Raw genomic sequence first — 18,471 nt, 5'->3', positions numbered from 1 at the left:
TGTAAATAGTCGTGTGAGAGCTGGTGGGGCTCAAGATGATGAGCTGAAAGCGGTCTGAATTTTGGTGGGTTTGGCAGCAGGAACAGCCTTTTTGCCGTGTCCAGATCCTGATTTATAGAAAACCAAATTTGTATGGAAGGTGACATAATTGGTTGATTATTTTATATACGGGGTAAAGTAGATCATCAAACATACGTACCAACTGTCCTTCGGCCCGTACTTTGTTACGCATGGCTTCTCTTTTACGCTGTAAAAACTCCTCAACCTGATACGCCCGCTCAACAGGTATGCGAGTCTTCTGCCTGCAAACATAATATGGGAAGCACAAAGCGCAAGGGAAATTTGAATAGCTTTGCCATTGATGAATTAGACTGTGGAATCTACCTGCTCATATGGGGCTGTTTGGAAAGGTGCTGCAATCTCTGTAGTTCTCTTTTCACTGCATCTGGGTTTAGGAGTGGGGCAGGACCATTTGGATGCACTGGCCCAGCAGCGGCTGGCACGTTACTTGCAAATAGATAGAACACTGTCAATATGTGTTCATCATTGGGGATGATACGAGACATCGGAAATCACCGAATGGGACTGCCTGGTCCAGCTGATCCCTCCCTGCTGATTCCCATCTTATTTGATTGTTGTTTAGCCATTTGGTCAAGAGCAGCATGGTATTTTTCATAAGGATTTCTGCTCAATTCAGAGGCCGGAGTGGAGCTTGGGACAGGGCAAGGGCCAACAGCTGCAGCCATCTTTCCACCACCTAAATAACACTTTGTTTGAAAGAAAACAAAAAAAATAAAATAAATACAACGTTCATACATGCATACTTTTAAAAAGCTCTTCCAATCGTGATTACATGTGTCATCTGGGGGCATTTGCAGTCTGCTCCCACAGCCAAAACACGGGGTTTTCTTCTGGTACTCTAGCTTCCACCCACATTCCAAAAACAAGCATGTCGGTTAAATGAGGACTCGAAATTGCCCGTAGGTGTGAAATCATTTGTGATTTCTGATCGTCTGATTAGACCAAAATGTAATCCATCAATTGCCCAAGGTCATCTGAGCTACATCTGCGCAGCAGATTAAGTTGATAAACAACAACCGTATCTGTACAGTATGCGGCTTATGGACACTTTGCATAAAACAAACCCCACCCATACCACCACCGCGTTGACGTCACAGAGTAATCGAGTAAGTGCGTAACGCAGCTGGTGCAGTCCAGCTACTCGGTTTACTTTGTCAAAGTCCCCACTGGCTAATATCCACAGACCATTCCCTCCCACACACTTGAGGTGAGCGCCTGCAGAGATTCCATTGCACTGGCACTCGCAGATGCAGCATTTCATCAGCGAGTCACCGAATTTCACTTGTCAATTAGTGTAGCGGTGCGGCGCCTGATATCGCCAAACCCAAATATCCCCGACCGCCTCATAGACAATTTAGGAAGATTCTTATCAGAAGGTAATGCAGGTTACACTGTTAGCTAACCTGTGCCAACATTGCTTTTGGCTTTAACAGTGCTTCGGCAGCTGCGTCAAAGTGGTTCTTTCGCCCTGAAACTTCAGCATGCCTAGCTGATCACGTCATTGGCTGGTAAAGTTGTGTGCGGGTGGTTATTATGTGAATTCTTTTAGATTATTTGTAAAGAAGGCATAACAAAAGGAACCTTCAAAAACTTTTTTTTTTTTTTTTTTTTAAAAAGGCCTTGGACAACTGAACAGAAGACTTTTTCCCGTGGAGACGTATGCCTCAAAACCAAAATCCTTCTTTTGTTTTTAAATACTGTACATTAAATATGTTGGACGTGCTGCAAATATAGGCAAAGACTGAGAGCAATGAAGTATTGAATTGTTGAGATATATCTTAAGACTCTTTTTCACCTTCTACATTTTTCTGATTTTGTGGGCGGGACTAAAAACTATCCTCGCGACGTCAAGAGGTTTGGGCGTATAGTATTTTCCGTCCGCCACTATATAAACACTAGAGCCCTTATTCAATGCAGTGGCCATTTGGCAGAATTGCCACTTCCTCATTCATAACGAAGCCAGTGCTACCAGTATAACTTGCACACTGCAAATATATTACAATTTATCAAGATTTATTGTCTTAAATCGTGTCAAATTATCTTCTCCAACTTGTTTTGAGTGTTCTTTGAACGGCTCGTGCTGGACCACCACAAGAGCGTCGCAGGTCCCCTGCTGAATCCCCTGCAGTTTGCCGACCGAGCAAACAGATCTGCGGATGACACAGTCAACATGGGACTGCACTTCATCCTAGAACACCTCGACAGCGCGGCGACCTACGCGAGGATCCTGTTCGTGGACTTCAGCTCAACGTTCAACACCATCATCCCTGAACTCCTTTCCTCCAAGCTTCTCCAACTCAGCGGATTTACAGCTTTCTGACGGGCAGGACACCTCATCCACACGCAGCATCAGCACTGGGGCACCCCAAGGTTGGGGTCCTCTCTCCACTGCGCTTCTCTCTACTGAAGTTTGCAGATAACACAAACCGTCATCGGCGTCATCAAAGACGTTTACGAGTCTGCATATCGACAGGAAGTGGAGCGGCTGGCGCTGTGGTGCGGCCGACACAACCTGGAGCGGCACACGCTCAAGACTGTAGAGATGATCGTGGACTTCAGGAGGCATCCCTCGCCTTAGCTGCCCCTCACGCTGTCCAGCTGCCTTGTGTCAACTGTCGAGACCTTCAGGTTCCTGGGAATTAGTCTCTCTGGACCTGAAGTGCACGATCAACATCAACTCTGTCCTCAAAAAGGCCCAGCAGAGGATGTACTTCCTGCGGCTTCTGAGGAAGCAAGACCTGCCACAGGAGCTGCTGCGGCAGTTCTACCCATCGGTCATGGAATCCGTCCTGTGTTCTTCCATCACAGTCTGGTTTGGGGCTGCTACAAAAACGGACAATCAAAACTGCTGAATAGATTGTCGGTACCCCCCTATCCACCCTTGAGAACTTGCACGCTGCCAGAACTAAGACAAGAGCGTGCAAAATCCTCTCGGACCCACGACATCCTGCTCACCAGCTCTTCCAGCTCCTTCCCTCAGGTAGGCGCTACCGATCAATGCAAACTAGAACTAGCAGACATTCCAACAGCTTCTTCCCTCTTGCGATCAACTTCTTCAACAGCTAACCCTACAATTCCATTGCAAAATGCTGGCAATTTGTTTTGTCTTGAGTTTGTTGTCACATTTCTGTCGGGCCGATTATACAACCCCAATTCCAATGGAGTTGGGACTTTGTGTTGTTGTACATAAATAAAAACAGAATACAATGATTTGCAAATCATGTTCAACCAATATTTAATTGAATACACTAAAAAGACCTTTAATGTTCAAACTGATCAACTTTATTGTTTTTAGCAAATAATCATTAACTTAGAATTTGATGGCTGTAACACGTTGGGACAGGTGGCAAAAAAGTGAGTAAGTTGAGGAATGCTCATCAAACACCTGTTTGCAACATCCCACAGGTGAACAGGCTAATTGGGAACGGGTGGGTGCCATGATTGGGTAGATCGGGCGAGGTTCACCTCTTTGTGAACAAGTGCGTGAGAAAATAGTCCAACAGCTTAAGGACAATGTTCCTCAACGTACAATTGCAAGGAATTGAGGGATTTCATCATCTACGGTCCATATCATCATCAAAAGGTTCAGAGAATCAGGAGAAATCACTGCATGTAAGCGGCAAGGCCGAAAACCAGGATATTGGATATGGATATTGGGAGCACATTTGGAAAGGTGACCACATGGACCAAAGGGCTTACATTTTCACTCCTTTTCTCTCTCATAGGTGAGGTATAACTATGATGAAAATGACAGGCCTCTCTCATCATTTTAAGTGGGAGAACTTGCACAATTGGTGGCTGACTAAATACTTTTTTGTCACACTGTATACATGCAGCCAGCCATCCCCAACCACTGCATGCATGCACAGAGCTATTCTGTAGAATGAATGAATAAATTGTGCGTTGCTCCAAGCCATGTGTAGATTCTTCATTCATTCATTGAATGAAAATCCTTTCCTATTCACGTAGCTGAATTTGTTGTGTGATGGTGTTTTAATTGAAATGCCGGTGCACTCAACGGCTCCAACTATATGTTTGGGAGACCCTTGTTCAAAACCACACAACGATGACACGACTGGCTCAACTAGAGAGCTAGTTGAACAGACAAAACGGGCTTGCCTCTACCGAGCTGCGGACTGCCGTGTGCTTGGCAGAAATACGATGAGATAAAGCATGACCGACCGGAATGCATACTGGCAAACATTCGTGGAAGAATCTCAGCGAGTGGCGGCGTGCGAGGACACAAGGAAGCTGTTCGAGCTCATCAAGAAGGCGTGTCGTGCCTCCAAACCAACAAGTGGAACCCCCGCTGGACCAATAAGACGACGTTAACACGAGGGCCGCAGCTTTAAAATATTCGAGTATCCTACCAAAGGTTTTATCAAATCAGGTATTTGGATTTTTTTTGTTATAGTTATATTTTTGCTCAGTTAAAGAGCAGTAATGAATAATGAAGAAAGAATAAGCTATTTCACTTCAAAAAGAAAAACAATTGCTCATTAATTTTTGAGATAGCTTATTAAAGTCACATTGATAATTGTCTAGAAATATTTTCAGAGGCAATTTCAAACAAAAATAAATAAAACTAATTTCAGTTTAACCCGTGACCTTAGTGAGGATAAGCGGAACGAACGATGAGTGAATGAAATTTCTGTTTAAACTTAGTAATTTTTCTTTAGCATTTCTAAGTATTAAAAAAACAGGAGCCTGTTCTGCAACTCCACTTGAGCATTTAGGGATGTGACAACATAGTACGGTAGGTTTGTGCCTGTGCGTTTAAGAGCTTAGACCACACACACACACACACACACACACTTAAATCACTGAGCAAAACTGTCCCTTGACAAGCAAACACCCTGAATGAAGTCACACACATACGCTCACTATCGTATAAATTGGCCACATATTCGACGGTAGTCATAATTAATAGAAACCTCAGCCCTCCACAGGGCTGACGTTGTGTTAGTAAATTGCATTAAAGTTACGCATCATGATTTGCGCGACGTTCATCTTGGCTCTTCCACCGCATTGTGTCTCGTTTGAGAGACGTGTTGCGGCACCAGTTTGCCTTTCTGCTCAATCTAAAATGACGGCACACTTTCGGAATTTTGTCTTCTTTTCTCGCATATGTCTTCTCTGACGTCGTCGCCATTTTCTCCTTCTTCTTTTGTTGTGCTTAATGACGGCTTGAAAACTCCCGGGGAGTCGCCATTTATTTTGCGCTGCTTGAATCAAACGCTTACGCTTCGCATCCGCCACATTCGCTCGCGTTGATGACGTAACCACGTTGCGTTAGTCCGTCTGCTTCACAATTTAACTCTTTTCTGCCATTAACAGCCAGCTACTGTATATATATCAAAAGTATCAAACTGTGAGGGCTGGCAGTAAATTAGTTAAATAAGAGGATCCCGGAGGCAGAAAAAGAAATCCTCAAGCATTTTTTGTCCTTGTAATACTCGAAACATTCGAGTACTCGTTGCAGCCCGAGTTAACACTGCTGCGGTGCCCCTGTACCAGGGAGGGAGCATTTCAGCAACTTGTTGAACCATTCACCGTCTCTTTCCCCTGGTTCCCCCGAAGAAGGCAAAGATTTACCTGTCCATCACAGAACTGCCTACTGCTGAGGAGGTCTTTATGGTGCTCAGCAACTGAAGAATAACCAAGGTGCCAGAGAAGATTGTCTTCCACCTGAGGTCTACAAGAGCTGCCAGAAAGCATGAAAGTGTGGGAAAGCGAAACCATCCCGAGCGATTGGAGTGAAGCTGTCCTTCTGCCCCCCATCTTCAAGAAAGGGGACAATCGGAACTGTAGCAATTACCAGGGTATCAGTCTCATCGAAATTGCAGCTAAAGTTTTCTTGGTGATCCTGCTGAAGCGATTTCAGTTAGCATGGGACCAGCGTACAAGCCCGAACCAAGGCTGGTTCCACACAAGCAGAGGCTACGTTGACCAAATCTTCACCCTATGTGGCACGTCGGAGAAACGATGCTTCTACCAAAGGCCAACTGTGCTGTGTTTCATCGACTTTGCTGAAGCCTTCAACTCTGCTGACCAAGATTCACTTTGGAAGATTATGGAACCCGACGGCATGCCGCCCAAGCTATTCCGGCTCATCCAGCCATACTACCATTTGACAAGGACATGGGTCTGGATGCTGAATGGTAAAACCGAGTCACCTGACATGTGCTCTGGTGTTCATCTAGCCTGTGCATTGTCTCCCGCGCTGTTCACCCATATCGGATTCTGGATAATACGCAATGCCCTGCTGGACCCCACCTATGTGCAGGTAGGCAGGCATCTTCATGTCACTGAACTGGCATATGCGCACGACAGCGTTCTTCTGGCAATCAGTCTGTGCTCAACAGGGTACATCGACACACACTTGCCGTGGGCCTGTGCATAACATACTGCCAAAATTAAGGTCAAGTCGACCCGATTACCGCAAGCCTAACAACCACCAATCATACTTAACGGTGTGACACTGGAAGATGTTCAATCTTTCAAGTACCTGGGCTCCTCTTTCTTGGGGACCAGACAAGGCGCTGCAGAGCTTGACTGTCAGCTCAACCTCAACCAGTCGGCCTTCACACAACTACAGGCCAGCCTGTGGTCCTGTTGCAAAGTCTCCCGGAGGACGAAGGGAAGGATCAATCAAGCGGGGTGGGGCTGCACCATCCCGTTTTTATAGAAGTGAAACATGGCCGGTAAAAAAAACTGACCTGAGGAAACTCCAGGAGAAGTCTTTGATAACGACAGTCTCTGGTGCATGCTTCGCTGCCGGCACCTTGACCACCCTCCGTCAGCTATACAAACTTGGGCGGAAAGCTGAAAACATGGGCACCGTGCTCAAGGATGACCTTGTGAGCATTGCATGCACCAAACAGCGATTGCCTTTCTATACCTCTGCCTGCCACACAGTTTTAATTTCTGTTGTCAAGCCACGCTCTTTTCATCGTGTTACGAGAAATAAACGGGTCTATTTTGTTTTTGTTTTTTGAGAATTGCTGACCGCTCACAAAAAGGTTTGACTGACTGTAATCTTTAAAACATGGATCGCGTTTTACATCACATTTGGCGATGCGACATTGGATATTTGGGACCCTGAAGTTAGCAAATTCTATTCGCAAAATTGTGTTATAATAGCCAAGTACACTGCGTTCCAAATTACTATGGAAATGATAATTTTCTCCATATATATATATATATATATATACTGTCCCAATAATTTGATGTAAATAACAGCAAAATGAAGTCATCAACCACGAGTATAATTTGAATGGTTTTTTTTAACAAACTTCCCAAACCCCTCATGCTGCAGAAAGAGAAATCAGAAATTCTCCCAAAACTCAAGTTTAATCGATAAAAGAATTATGACACTACTATCAAATTAGGGGTCCGATGACAAAATGTAAGGCAAACTTTGTTTTTGATTGAAATGGCTTATGATATCAGTCAATATGCCCTCCTTATGCTGTAAATTGCACAACTGACGAGTTTCAGTTCCATATAATGTATCAAATTTGGCCTGACACGATCAGGATTTTTGGGGCCAATCACCGATCAACAAGATGGAGCAATGGGTCTATTTAAATGACTTGTTCATTTACTGTATATACACTAGACTGCAGCCCTATGGGGGGTGGGGGGGTGCACAAGCCAGTGCAAACTGTAGGCCGGTCCCAAGCCCGGATAAATGCATAGGGTTGCGTCAGGAAGGGGATCCGGCTTAAAAAAAAAATTGCCAAACAAATATGAGCGTTCATCCAAAGAATTCCATACCGGATCGGTCGTGGCCCGGGTTAACAACGTCCGCCACCGGACGTTGTCCAATTGTAAAATACGTGCCTTGGCTCCATAAAGGTTGGAAATCACTGCTCTAATCAGATCATGTATTCTCATCCGTCAGGTCAAACCAACATTAAAATATGACAAAAATAATGAGTGCTAACTTACTGTAATTAAACTACTTTATTGTAATTAAATTACTACACACGCACCAAAGGTTTCGAGCATGCTTCGACAGAACGCCTGCGTGTTCACTTACAACCATTAGTGCTAGCACTAGTTTGCTAGGCTACATAACTAATTCGTTTTGATGCCTGCTTGCGAGTGGTATCATATTAAAAGTATGTAAACATACCTAAAGCAAGCCTTAAACGAACGTCCTCTCCCGGGTACCGGTGACCACCCACACACATTTTCCCCCCCATTTTGTTCATATAAACACAAAGCGCGATCCATTATTGTTGTCGTCGCCATGGTAACGAGTGTATCCAGTCACATTTGAGTTGACAAGATGGAAGCCCAGTAATTGTAAAAAAAAAAAAAAAAAAAAAAAAAAAAAAAAAAAAAAAAAAAAAAAAAAATGGGATGCAGTGGTATCGAAATACAAGATTTGATCACAGCAGTCTGACATAGTGCAATCGTGAAAGACCAAGTTTGCCTTGAAGTCGCGTTTTGTCTGGCCAACACTGCTGACATGTTTTGTATTTATTTTTATTTTATTTTTTTAAATAACTTTATTGGTGGTCAGATACAGTACATAGATACAGATACAGTACTACGTCAAAAGACACGTGACAAGGCTAAAAATAAACTCGCTTTTGCATTCGAATATACTGTACACGATGGCGACGTGGAGTAAATGTCTTTCGCGGAGCCGATCAATGACGTCATTGATCGGATCAGCGAGGGAGGTTTTGGCGGCACATTGGTTGACTGGTTGGCCAATCTGCCTCACAGTTCTGAGGACCTGGGTTCAAATCCGGCCTCGCCTGTGTGGAGTTTGCATGTTCTCCCCGTGCCTCCGGCTCCTCCAGTTTCCTCCCACATCCCCAAAACATGCATGGTAGGTTGGTTAATTGAAGACTCTAAATTGTCCGTAGGTGTGAATGGGAGTGCGAATGGTTGTTTGTTTGCATGTGCCAGTGATTGACTGGCTACCAGGGTGTACCCCGCCTCTCGCCCAAAGATAACTGGGATAGGCTCCAGCACGCCCGCGACCCTCGTGAGGATAAGAGTCATTTTCATTGCCTATTCAGGGAAAAATCTGAGAAAAATGTCATCATAATTTGGACAGCAGTGTACAATCAAAAGTCATTGGTCAGTCTTTATCCAGTAATATGTAATATAAGGAATGTAAAACAGCTCCATTTCCAAGCACTAAACGAGGGATCTTCACTCATTGCTTCACTTCATCAAGCTATGAAATTACCTCCACTGAGTTTCAGATATGAGCTTGTATGCTTGAGCAAATCTTTATCCATCCATCCATTTTCTTCCGATTATATGGGGTCAGGTTGTGGGGGCAGCAGCTTAAGCACAGAAGCTCAGACGTCCTTCTCCCCAGCCACTTCAACCTCCGCAGGGTCGGGCTGAAGGTATCACAATCCACTGTTTGAAGAAGACTGAGAGAAGAAATAGACAGGCCATACGACAAGATGCCAACCGCTCATCAGGAAAAAGGATCAGAAGGCCAGATTGGATTTTGCAAAGACAAAAAGAAAGGAGCCACAAAAGTTTTGGAACAAAGTTTTATGGACTGATGGGACCAGGATTAACCTCTACCAAAGTGATGGAAAGGCCAAAGTATGGAGAAAGAAAGGACCTGCTTATGATCCAAAACAGACAAGCTCATCTGTGAAGCATGGCGGATGGGCATGGAATAGCAGTACTTGATTAGCCAGCAAACTTGCCTGACTTGAACCCCATTGAAAATTGAAGATGAGGGAACAGAAACGCAGACGATCTGGCTAACATTTCTGGTGTTTACGATCCTTTGTTGTTGGTCACATGGAATATTCTCATTTTGTGAAATACTGGATTTGTGGTTTTGTCTTTTTGCCATAATCATCAAAATCTAAACAAATGCTTGAAATATTTCACTTTGTGTGTGGTCAACTAATATAACATAAGTTTCACTTTTTGAAACAACTTATCGAAATAAATCGACTTTCCCTCGATAGTCTATGTTTTTGGCACATAGCTGTAATGTCATGGCTTGGGCTTGCATGGCTGCTTCTGGAACGGGCTCCTTGTCTTTACTGATAATGTAACTCATGACGGTAGCAGCAGAATGAATTCTGAAGTCTACAAATCCATTTTGTCTGGCAATTTACAGAAAAATGCATCCAAACTAATCAGGAGAAACATGCAACAGGACAATGACACAAAACACTTTGCCAACACAACAAAGGACTTCATCAGGGGGGGAAAGTGGGAGGTCTTAAGATTGGCCAAGTCAACCACTGGACCTTAACCCAACAGAGCATACATTTTACCTCCTGAAGATAACACTTAAGAGAGAAACCCCCAGAAACAAACAAGAACTGAATGAGGCTGCAGTAAAGGCCTGGAAAATAATTTCAAATGAAGAATGCAACAGCCTGGTGAAGTCAATGGGTCGCAGGCTTGATGCCGTTACTGCAAGTAAGGGTTATGCCACCGAATATTCAACGTTTTTCACTTTAAGTTAATTTAATAATGTCCGTTCCAATACTTTTGGTCACTTGAAAAGTGGGTGGCTTCAAAGAAAACGTGCTCTGTCCTGAGTTGTTTAACACATCTACAGTGGGGCAAAAAAGTATTTAGTCAGCCACCAATTGTTCAAGTTCTCCCACTTGAAATGGTCATACTGTACCTCCTGAAAAAAGGGATGCCTTTTAGATTGTTCAAACATTAGTATTTGTTTTTGGCTTTGGGTTTGACCTGTGAAAACTGCATTTGCTGTTAAGCAAACATGAAGACCAGAGAACTGTCTTTGGGTTGTTTTAACACATGTAGCTGTAAATACCATGAAATAAAAACTGGAATTCTGAACTTTTATCTCATATACATCTTTTGATCTGAAACCCTTATGTCTTCAGTATACAACAAAAACAAAGGAATTGACTTTGCCGTTACGATACTTTTGGAGGAGACCGTAGGCTTAACTTTTATTCGATCATTTGTTCGACTCAGAGGAGCCAGCAGCCAGCTCTTATAGTGAAGGCTCCTAACCCACTTATTTTTTTAGCATTAGACAGAGAGATAAACTAGCTAACCTCTGCAAATGATTGTTATTACGAGTGATATAGAAAATGAGAGAAATTAAGCAGGCAATCTTTGCAGTATATATCATCCTCAGTGCTCCTTCCGTGCGCCCCGCCTTGCTGAGCCGTCCCAACCGCGCAGTCGAGCCCTTCCACCTGCACGTTCCCCGTCGGCCCACCGTTACACCCCGGAGGTCAACTCCGAATACAATCTCGCTAAATCATTCTCCACAAACTTCTTCAGCCTCCACCTGCTTCCGGGTCCGGCCTGAACTGATACAATTGTATCGTGACAGTCGGTCTCATATCCATCTTTTGATGGGAAACCCAAATGCCTTCAGCCTCCAGCAAAAATTAAGTAATTGGCCTCACTGTTCTCATACGTTTGGAGGAAAGTGGATGCAGTTTGACAAAATAGTCAAATGTGGAACATAATATAAGAAAATGCCACAGTAAAAACCATGCATCATGGGAAAGGAATATGACTAAAGAGTACCTTCCTCTCTGGGCTTCCAGTACTTGATATCAAGACATTTTTCCAGCCTTGCTCCCTGGCATGGTTAATGCGACTAATCTGAAACAAATTTATAAATTCATCATCATTTAATTGTAAATTGGTGAGGAAATGAAACAAATATACACGGCATGCATTTGTTTGCCACTAGGCCTCTCACAATATTTTTTTTTTTAGATGATATAATGTCCCAAAAAAACCATGATGCCTCTGAAATCATGACAAATAAGGCCCGCCCTTATTATTTTACTTTTAAACTGGTATTATTATATCCTTTCTTGTCCCTCTCTTAAATTGTTTTTCTTTCCACTGTTATATGGATCACACTGGGTCTGCAATAAATGAATAAAGAGCTACGAGACCAGCCTGGTTTACACGGTGCCTTCTATTCCAATTATAAATCGCTTGAGAAGCCCAAACCGAATGAAAACGCTCCGTATCAACACCTGAATCGGAAGAAGCGTGTCATGAACTGCCCCGCAGTACCGTTGTCGGCGCCCTCTCTCTCCCCTCCCCTCTCGTTCCTCAAGCCGCACACCTGTCACCACTAAGCCCTGGTCACCACCTGCATTTAAGCCTGCCGGTCCTCGCCAAAGTATTGCAGCTTCTTCAAGCGGTACCGCCACCACCCACCTGCCTCACGTAAACCACGCTATTCCTCGGTCCCTTTTTGGCACCCGTCTCTCTCCTCGTTCTCAGTGTTTCCCCCGTGTTCCTGATCCGCGTCATTCCTGCCGCCTGTCCTCCCCACTGCCTGCCAACCCACCGAGGACCACCTCAATTACCTTTCCTAATAAACTGTTCTATCTGCCTCCGCCTGCTCTTGGGTCCAGCTCCTCTCCATACGGGACAAAGCAGGCCAAATCCGAATGGAATTTATTTTAGGGGTGGAATATTTGTTTTTTGCCAAACCGATCAGAAGTACATTTTCACCATGTATGCAGTCATATGGAATAGAGTCTCCTATGTGACGGAGATTTTGTTTTGCTAACCAAGTTGATTTAAAAAAAAAACTTTTTTGTATGCATGTATAATTTCCATGAGCCCAGTTCGAATTGTTGACCGTGATCCGCACGCCGGCTCACCACAGCAATGACAATTTATCGAGTCCGGAAAAACTATTGAGTCCAATTTATTTATCGAACGATAACTAGCTATCGTAATTATCGTGACAGGCCTATTTGCCACCCACCTTTTCCCTTTCATCATGCTTATTTTGCTCTGCTCTGGAAGACCGACACATCCATCCATTTTCCAAACCGCTTATCTTCACGATGGGTCGCAGGCGTGCTGGAGCCTATCCCAGCGGGGTACACCCTGAACTGCTCACCAGCCAATCGCAGAGCCCATATAAACAACCAACCATTGGCACACACGTTCCCACCTACGGGTAATTGATAGTCTTCAATTAACCTATCATGCATGTTTTTGGGATGTGGGAGGAAACCGGAGTACCTGGAAAAAACCCACGCAGGCACGGGGGAAGAAACATGCAAACTCCACACAGGCGAGGGCAGATTTGAACCCAGGTCCTCGGAACTGTGAGGCAGCTGTGCTAACCGGTCAACCACCGTACAATTTGTAAACTTTACGTTTGACGGCAATTGTACAGTTCTCTGTGTAGCAATAACCACGTTGGTGTGTGTGTGTGCGCTCACCTGCTCTCTGTGTTGCTTTTCTTTATCAATCAGCTCCATCCTTCTTTTTTTGATAACCTCCTGCCGTACAGTATAAGCCCAAAATTATTTTAGTGAGAAAAGAGGCAGAACAACTGCTTTGAGTAGCACCTTAAGAAGAAAAACTTTGGCAACCCAAAAACGACAAGCACTGCAAATTAAATATGGTGAAATCTGATGGTAAACATTTCCGTGGCCCTCTGAGCATTGTACCTGTTTTCGCCTATCTTCCTCCCCTTGACTTACTCTTCTGTGGATGGACGAAGGAGCCTGAGCATAAATTCCAAAAGCATAGGAGGATGTAAAAGCAGGAGTCGACAGTCAAGTGTGCAGTTCAGGCATCACAGCAGCTTACTCACCGCTTTGTGTTTCATAGCAGGCTTCCTGTCTGCAGGTTTTTTTGTTACAGACAACTTCCTCGCAGTTAAAGGCACTCCGTATTTGCATGCTGGTGTGGTAATCTTGGCTGCAGAATATGGTATGGAACCATGGGCAGGACGCTTAGCTAGTCACAAAAACAAACCAAACAATCAATTATGATGCTTATGGCCTGACTTTACAAAAAGGTGTATGACTAGTCATTCTTTCAGTCAATTGAAATGGGGCAAGGGAAATAATTGCGAAGGAATCAAGTAGTAAAAAAAAAAAAAAAAAAAAATCCTTATATGGCTAGAATTAAGAGGTGGGTGTTTCCACAACAATCAAAGGGCACATGCATACTGTGGACTATGGGTACTCAAATACAAATCTGAAAATGGCCACAGATCATTTTTCAAAGGTCCATTTATTAAGGCCGTGTCACAAGACAACAGCCGCAAGCCATACTATAATATTCAAAACAACTCAAATAAAGTGCCATTTCCATTTTGACAAATGAAAACAAATAGCGGAATAAAACAAAAAAACATGATGTCTGTCGATAATCCAAAACAAATACGGTGGTGTGAAAAACGGTTTGGCATTGTCCTGATTTCTTTTTTTTTTGCATGTTTATCACATCAATGTTCCCCATCATTCACTCTCCGCGAAAATGCGGATCCAGCCAGACCTACGGATGACCTAATGGAGTCCCGTTCGACTGTTAGGTCAAGCAGAATGGAAGATCTGTATTCAGTTACCTGACCCTGTGTGAAAAAGTAATTACCCTCCTTAAATCATGAATTAATTGTGGCTAATCACAACTTTTGGTTAAGTTTCACTCATCACACCCAAGCCTGATTACCTCCAGACCTGTTCAATCAAGAAATCACTTAAACTGAATCTGTCCGGGCAAAAGAGTTTCAAAAGCTGCAACAAATCGACACGATTCAAAGAAAGTCACGATATTGCGTAATTGTCAGTCTGTAAGGGTTACAAAAAGCCATTTCTAAAGCTTTAGGATTCCAGCGAGCCATTATCCCTACATGGGACAGTGAGGAACCTTCCCAGGTGTGGCCGGCCTACGCAGATTAGCCCAAGAGAACAGCAATGAGTAATCCAGGAGGCCACCAAGGAACTCAGGACAACTTCGAAAGAACTGCAGGCCTCCCTTGCCTCAGTTAAGGTCAGCGTTCATGACACCACAATTAGGAAGAGACTGGGCAAAAATAGCATCCATGGCAAAACCACTGCTGACCAGAACGAACATCAAGGCTCGTCTTTTGCAAAATAACATCTGAATGATTCCCGAGACTTTTGGGCCGAACGCTATATGGACTGATGAGATGAAAGTTGAGCTTTTCAGGGGGGGGGGGGGGGGGGGGGGGGGCGTGTGTCTCGTTGCATGTGGCGTAAATGAAGGACAGCGTCTCAAAAAAAAAAAAAAAAAAAAACATCATACAAGCAGGAAAACATGGTGGTGGTAGTGTTAATAAAAAAGGAAATCGCCACTTAAAAACATCATTTGAAGTTCACTTACCTGTTGACCCCTGATGCGCACCCACTTTATGCTGCTTGTGAATAAAACTTTGGTGGAATTCCTGAGCAATCACCTACATGAACAAACGAAAAAAAGCTTTTCGACCCGCCAACAATCAAGCTTACATGAATTCAGACTTGGCAAGTTTGACTCTACCTGTGGTTTGAGGAACCTTTGGATCCTGAAAGAAAGGAAAGGTTTGTCCAGTACACTGCTGACTGATGGTCTTTCTCTGGGGTTGTGTTTAAAAAGTTGTCCCAAAAGAGAACGCAGCTCTTGGGAGTAGTGAACAGACACAGGATGATATGAGCCACGGATGATCTTCAGAACGAGGTTCTTCATATTTCCAGCCTCAAACTGAGCAGATACACATTCATAACACGGTTAGAATTCGCGGTCTCACACGTGCCTATTCTTCCTCCCCTCACTCTCTGCGAAATATGTTGAATACTCTCATTGGCAGAATACTTACTGCATGCTTAAGGGTGCACATTTCATATAAGACACAGCCCAGAGCCCAAATATCACTATACAGGGAGGCAAAAGAGAGCGTAAGGAAGATACAGAGGCAGGACTAAGATTACATTCAGGCTACGCTTACATGCATTCAGTAATGTAGCAGTACTTAATTGCCAGATATTCGTCCTCACTGATGTAAAAAGAAACAAAATCTTTGTTTGGGATGGTCGTCGTTACTGAGCCGCCGCTCTTCTCCCCCAGTCCCGTTTCAGCGACATCATCACTCCCATCCTCCCAAATACTCAATGCATCCAGTTCGACGTCCTTCTGCTGCCCCCCCTCAAAGTCCGACATCGTCAGGCCCCTTGCAACCTCACTTACCAGCAGCCCCCAAACCACTCTCACGTCAAAGCCTCATCTTGCAGGAATTGTGTAAGAGCAATATAAAAATCAATCAAAGAAAGCATGTTGCTGCTCCCGACAAAGAAAGACCCATCAACATGCAGTCGTGATCCATTACCTTTTGTTGTTGTACGGTTTATTTTCACAGATCTCCGGCGAAAGGTAATAAGGGGTTCCAATGCATGTTCTTGCAAGTTCTACCGTGCTGGAAAAACGTCAGAGGAAAGAAAAACTCACACCGTTCATGCTTGATTATTCCCAAATATTGCCTCCATTTTTCGTGCTCTCTCTCATACCTGTTAAGCACCCTTGCAATCCCAAAGTCACCAAGTTGCACAGTCCCATCTTTTGTCAAAAATATGTTCTATAAAAAGCCAGCGGGATTCCAATGATAATATTGAATGCAGTCAATGCCGAAGACAATGGACAGTGGTGTGTTGCATTGGCACCTGTGATTTGATGTCCCTGTGAAGGATTTTTCTATCATGGATGTGCTTTAGTGCCAAGCAAATCTGCACAAACCAATCCAGGATCTAGAAGGGAAGCAATGTTTCGGTGTATTCAAAGTCATATTTCCCATGATGGATTTTCTCTCACTTTTATACCAAAGAACAATGTTTCCGCCCTGAACATTCATGACCATAATTCCTACTTTGTAACTTACTTGCTCCTCCGAGAAAAGCGTTCCTCTCTGAGAGTTGATCTTCTTAAAGAGGTCTCCACCCTCACAGTAGTCCATAACAATATACAGACACCCGCCCTCTATAAAGTCATATGGCATAGCAAAACAACAACAACAACAACAACAATAGATACAATTGATGATGCACAATTCCAGCTAATAAAGCAACTGAGGCATACCTTCAAAAGACTCCTTATATTGGACAATGTTGGGATGACTCATGTTTGCAAGAACTGCAACTTCTTTCCGGGATTCTTGTCTCTCTTTGTCGGACATCTAGTAATGCATATGTTATGGATCCATATGATGTAAAATGTCTATTGACAACGGGGGAATCTTGATGAATTGCAGATCTTACCCCAGATATGCTGACCTCCTTGATGACATATTGGTGTCCATCCTTCTTGGCTTGGACAAGGACAGCCTTTCCAAATGAGCCTTCCCCAATTTTCTTCACCCTTTCATACTTGTCCATGTTCATGGCATAATTGGCATGTCATGCTGGTTCTGCAAATAAACTGGGGAAAATACACTTGGGAACACCTATCCTGAAGAAAAACGCCGTTAGCACAAACCTAGGGCTTAGAGCTTAGAATACGAGCGGTTCGGTGGGAAAGAATGGACTTTTGTTCCGGCTTCGCCGTGGAAATGCACATTCGTGATAGCAACACAGCTAATAATGTGCTTCCAAGTGAGCTTCACGAGAACCGAGGGAAAATACCCCCTCATGTGGGAACCCCGGCACACGAACACAACGGTATGAAATGTACAAATACGTTTCTATTGAACTGTATCAAAACTGAGTTATATGAGCCATGTTTGGCTTACCATGAGCTATTCTAGCGAACTGACATCGTCCCTTGCGATTCCTTCCTCGGCAACACTCGAGTTCGACCGAGCAGCCTGTCAATAGCTTCAATCTTATTGGCCACGGCCAACTCTGGCGATATGCTACTGGTTCATACGACTGTCCGTCATTTGTCATTGTCAAATAACATGGTGGTTCCCACCCACACAACATGGCCGTTTCTGTGAACACTCCCCATAGCAACCAAAAGCCGACGAAAAACACTTTTCGCAAAGCCAGAAAATATGGCCAGATTTCCAACCGAGTAAATATCACTTCCATCTGTGCGACCTCACATTTTAATTGAAAATGGACAGCCCATTTGAACGTATTTACACGATTACATTTATGATGGTGACCATTTCAGCAGGGACCATTTCATTATTTATAAATGTAAACTGTGCAGTTGAAAGTAGCGGTCAGAGGTCCTTCCAATCGATGATAAATATATTTCATTAATTATCGGATTGACTGAGTTTGAACAAGACACAGATCAGTTATTAGCAAGTTCCCTTTTTCAAGTATTTTATTTTATTTATTTTTTTCATTCACTGCCAGCCCTCTCGTGTTGGTACGTTCGCGAACGTTTCGTTCAGAAGAACGAATCTCTGTAATGAACGAACTGAACCGAATCAGTTTATGAAATGATTCGTTCGTTCAGTTTGGCCGCCGTGAGGCGAGCGAGTCGAACGCGTGCGGAAACGGAACTGTTGAAAAGCGTTCTGTCACTCACTTCGGGGAATCTTCGGCGAATGACCAATGAGCAGCCAGCGTCAGGCAGCGCCGTGCAGGCGGGGGAGGGACTTAAGGGAATCGTTCAGTGAACTCGTGGACTGGTGTGTACTGAAGAGTGATTCGTTCAGTGAACAGCGGAACTGAAGAA

General features: G+C 43.9%; 1 protein-coding gene across 6 annotated transcripts in view; it reads right to left on the bottom strand.

The window, feature by feature from the left end:
* nek1 (NIMA-related kinase 1) overlaps positions 1-17,651 on the bottom strand; it is a 43,249-nt gene extending 25,598 nt beyond the window's left edge. For 3 of the 6 annotated variants that reach the window (XR_009769059.1, XM_061684140.1, XM_061684142.1), the window contains exons 1-16: positions 17,100-17,645; positions 16,921-17,017; positions 16,724-16,821; positions 16,509-16,592; positions 16,356-16,423; positions 16,178-16,264; positions 15,671-15,725; positions 15,355-15,555; positions 15,199-15,271; positions 13,661-13,806; positions 13,515-13,571; positions 13,284-13,343; positions 11,608-11,685; positions 577-767; positions 385-507; positions 200-302 (exon numbers count right to left, since the gene is read on the bottom strand). Coding sequence is in view for 2 of the 6 variants with exons in the window: in XM_061684140.1 (XP_061540124.1) it covers positions 200-302; positions 385-507; positions 577-767; positions 11,608-11,685; positions 13,284-13,343; positions 13,515-13,571; positions 13,661-13,806; positions 15,199-15,271; positions 15,355-15,555; positions 15,671-15,725; positions 16,178-16,264; positions 16,356-16,423; positions 16,509-16,592; positions 16,724-16,821; positions 16,921-17,017; positions 17,100-17,222 (1,644 nt within the window). In the remaining 4 variants the exon portion in view is untranslated. Of the gene's footprint in view, positions 1-199; positions 303-384; positions 508-576; positions 768-11,607; positions 11,686-13,283; positions 13,344-13,514; positions 13,572-13,660; positions 13,807-15,198; positions 15,272-15,354; positions 15,556-15,670; positions 15,726-16,177; positions 16,265-16,355; positions 16,424-16,508; positions 16,593-16,723; positions 16,822-16,920; positions 17,018-17,099 lie in introns of all 6 variants that reach the window. The other 3 variants (XR_009769060.1, XR_009769062.1, XR_009769061.1) reach the window with 3 other exon arrangements.
* Positions 17,652-18,471: the final 820 nt, after the last annotated feature.

Source organism: Phycodurus eques, chromosome 8, assembly GCF_024500275.1.
Source record: "Phycodurus eques isolate BA_2022a chromosome 8, UOR_Pequ_1.1, whole genome shotgun sequence".
In the NCBI taxonomy this organism is placed as follows: Eukaryota; Metazoa; Chordata; class Actinopteri; order Syngnathiformes; family Syngnathidae; genus Phycodurus; species Phycodurus eques.
Note: the sequence above shows the minus strand (reverse complement) of the source record. Positions and strands in the feature narration are given on the sequence as shown.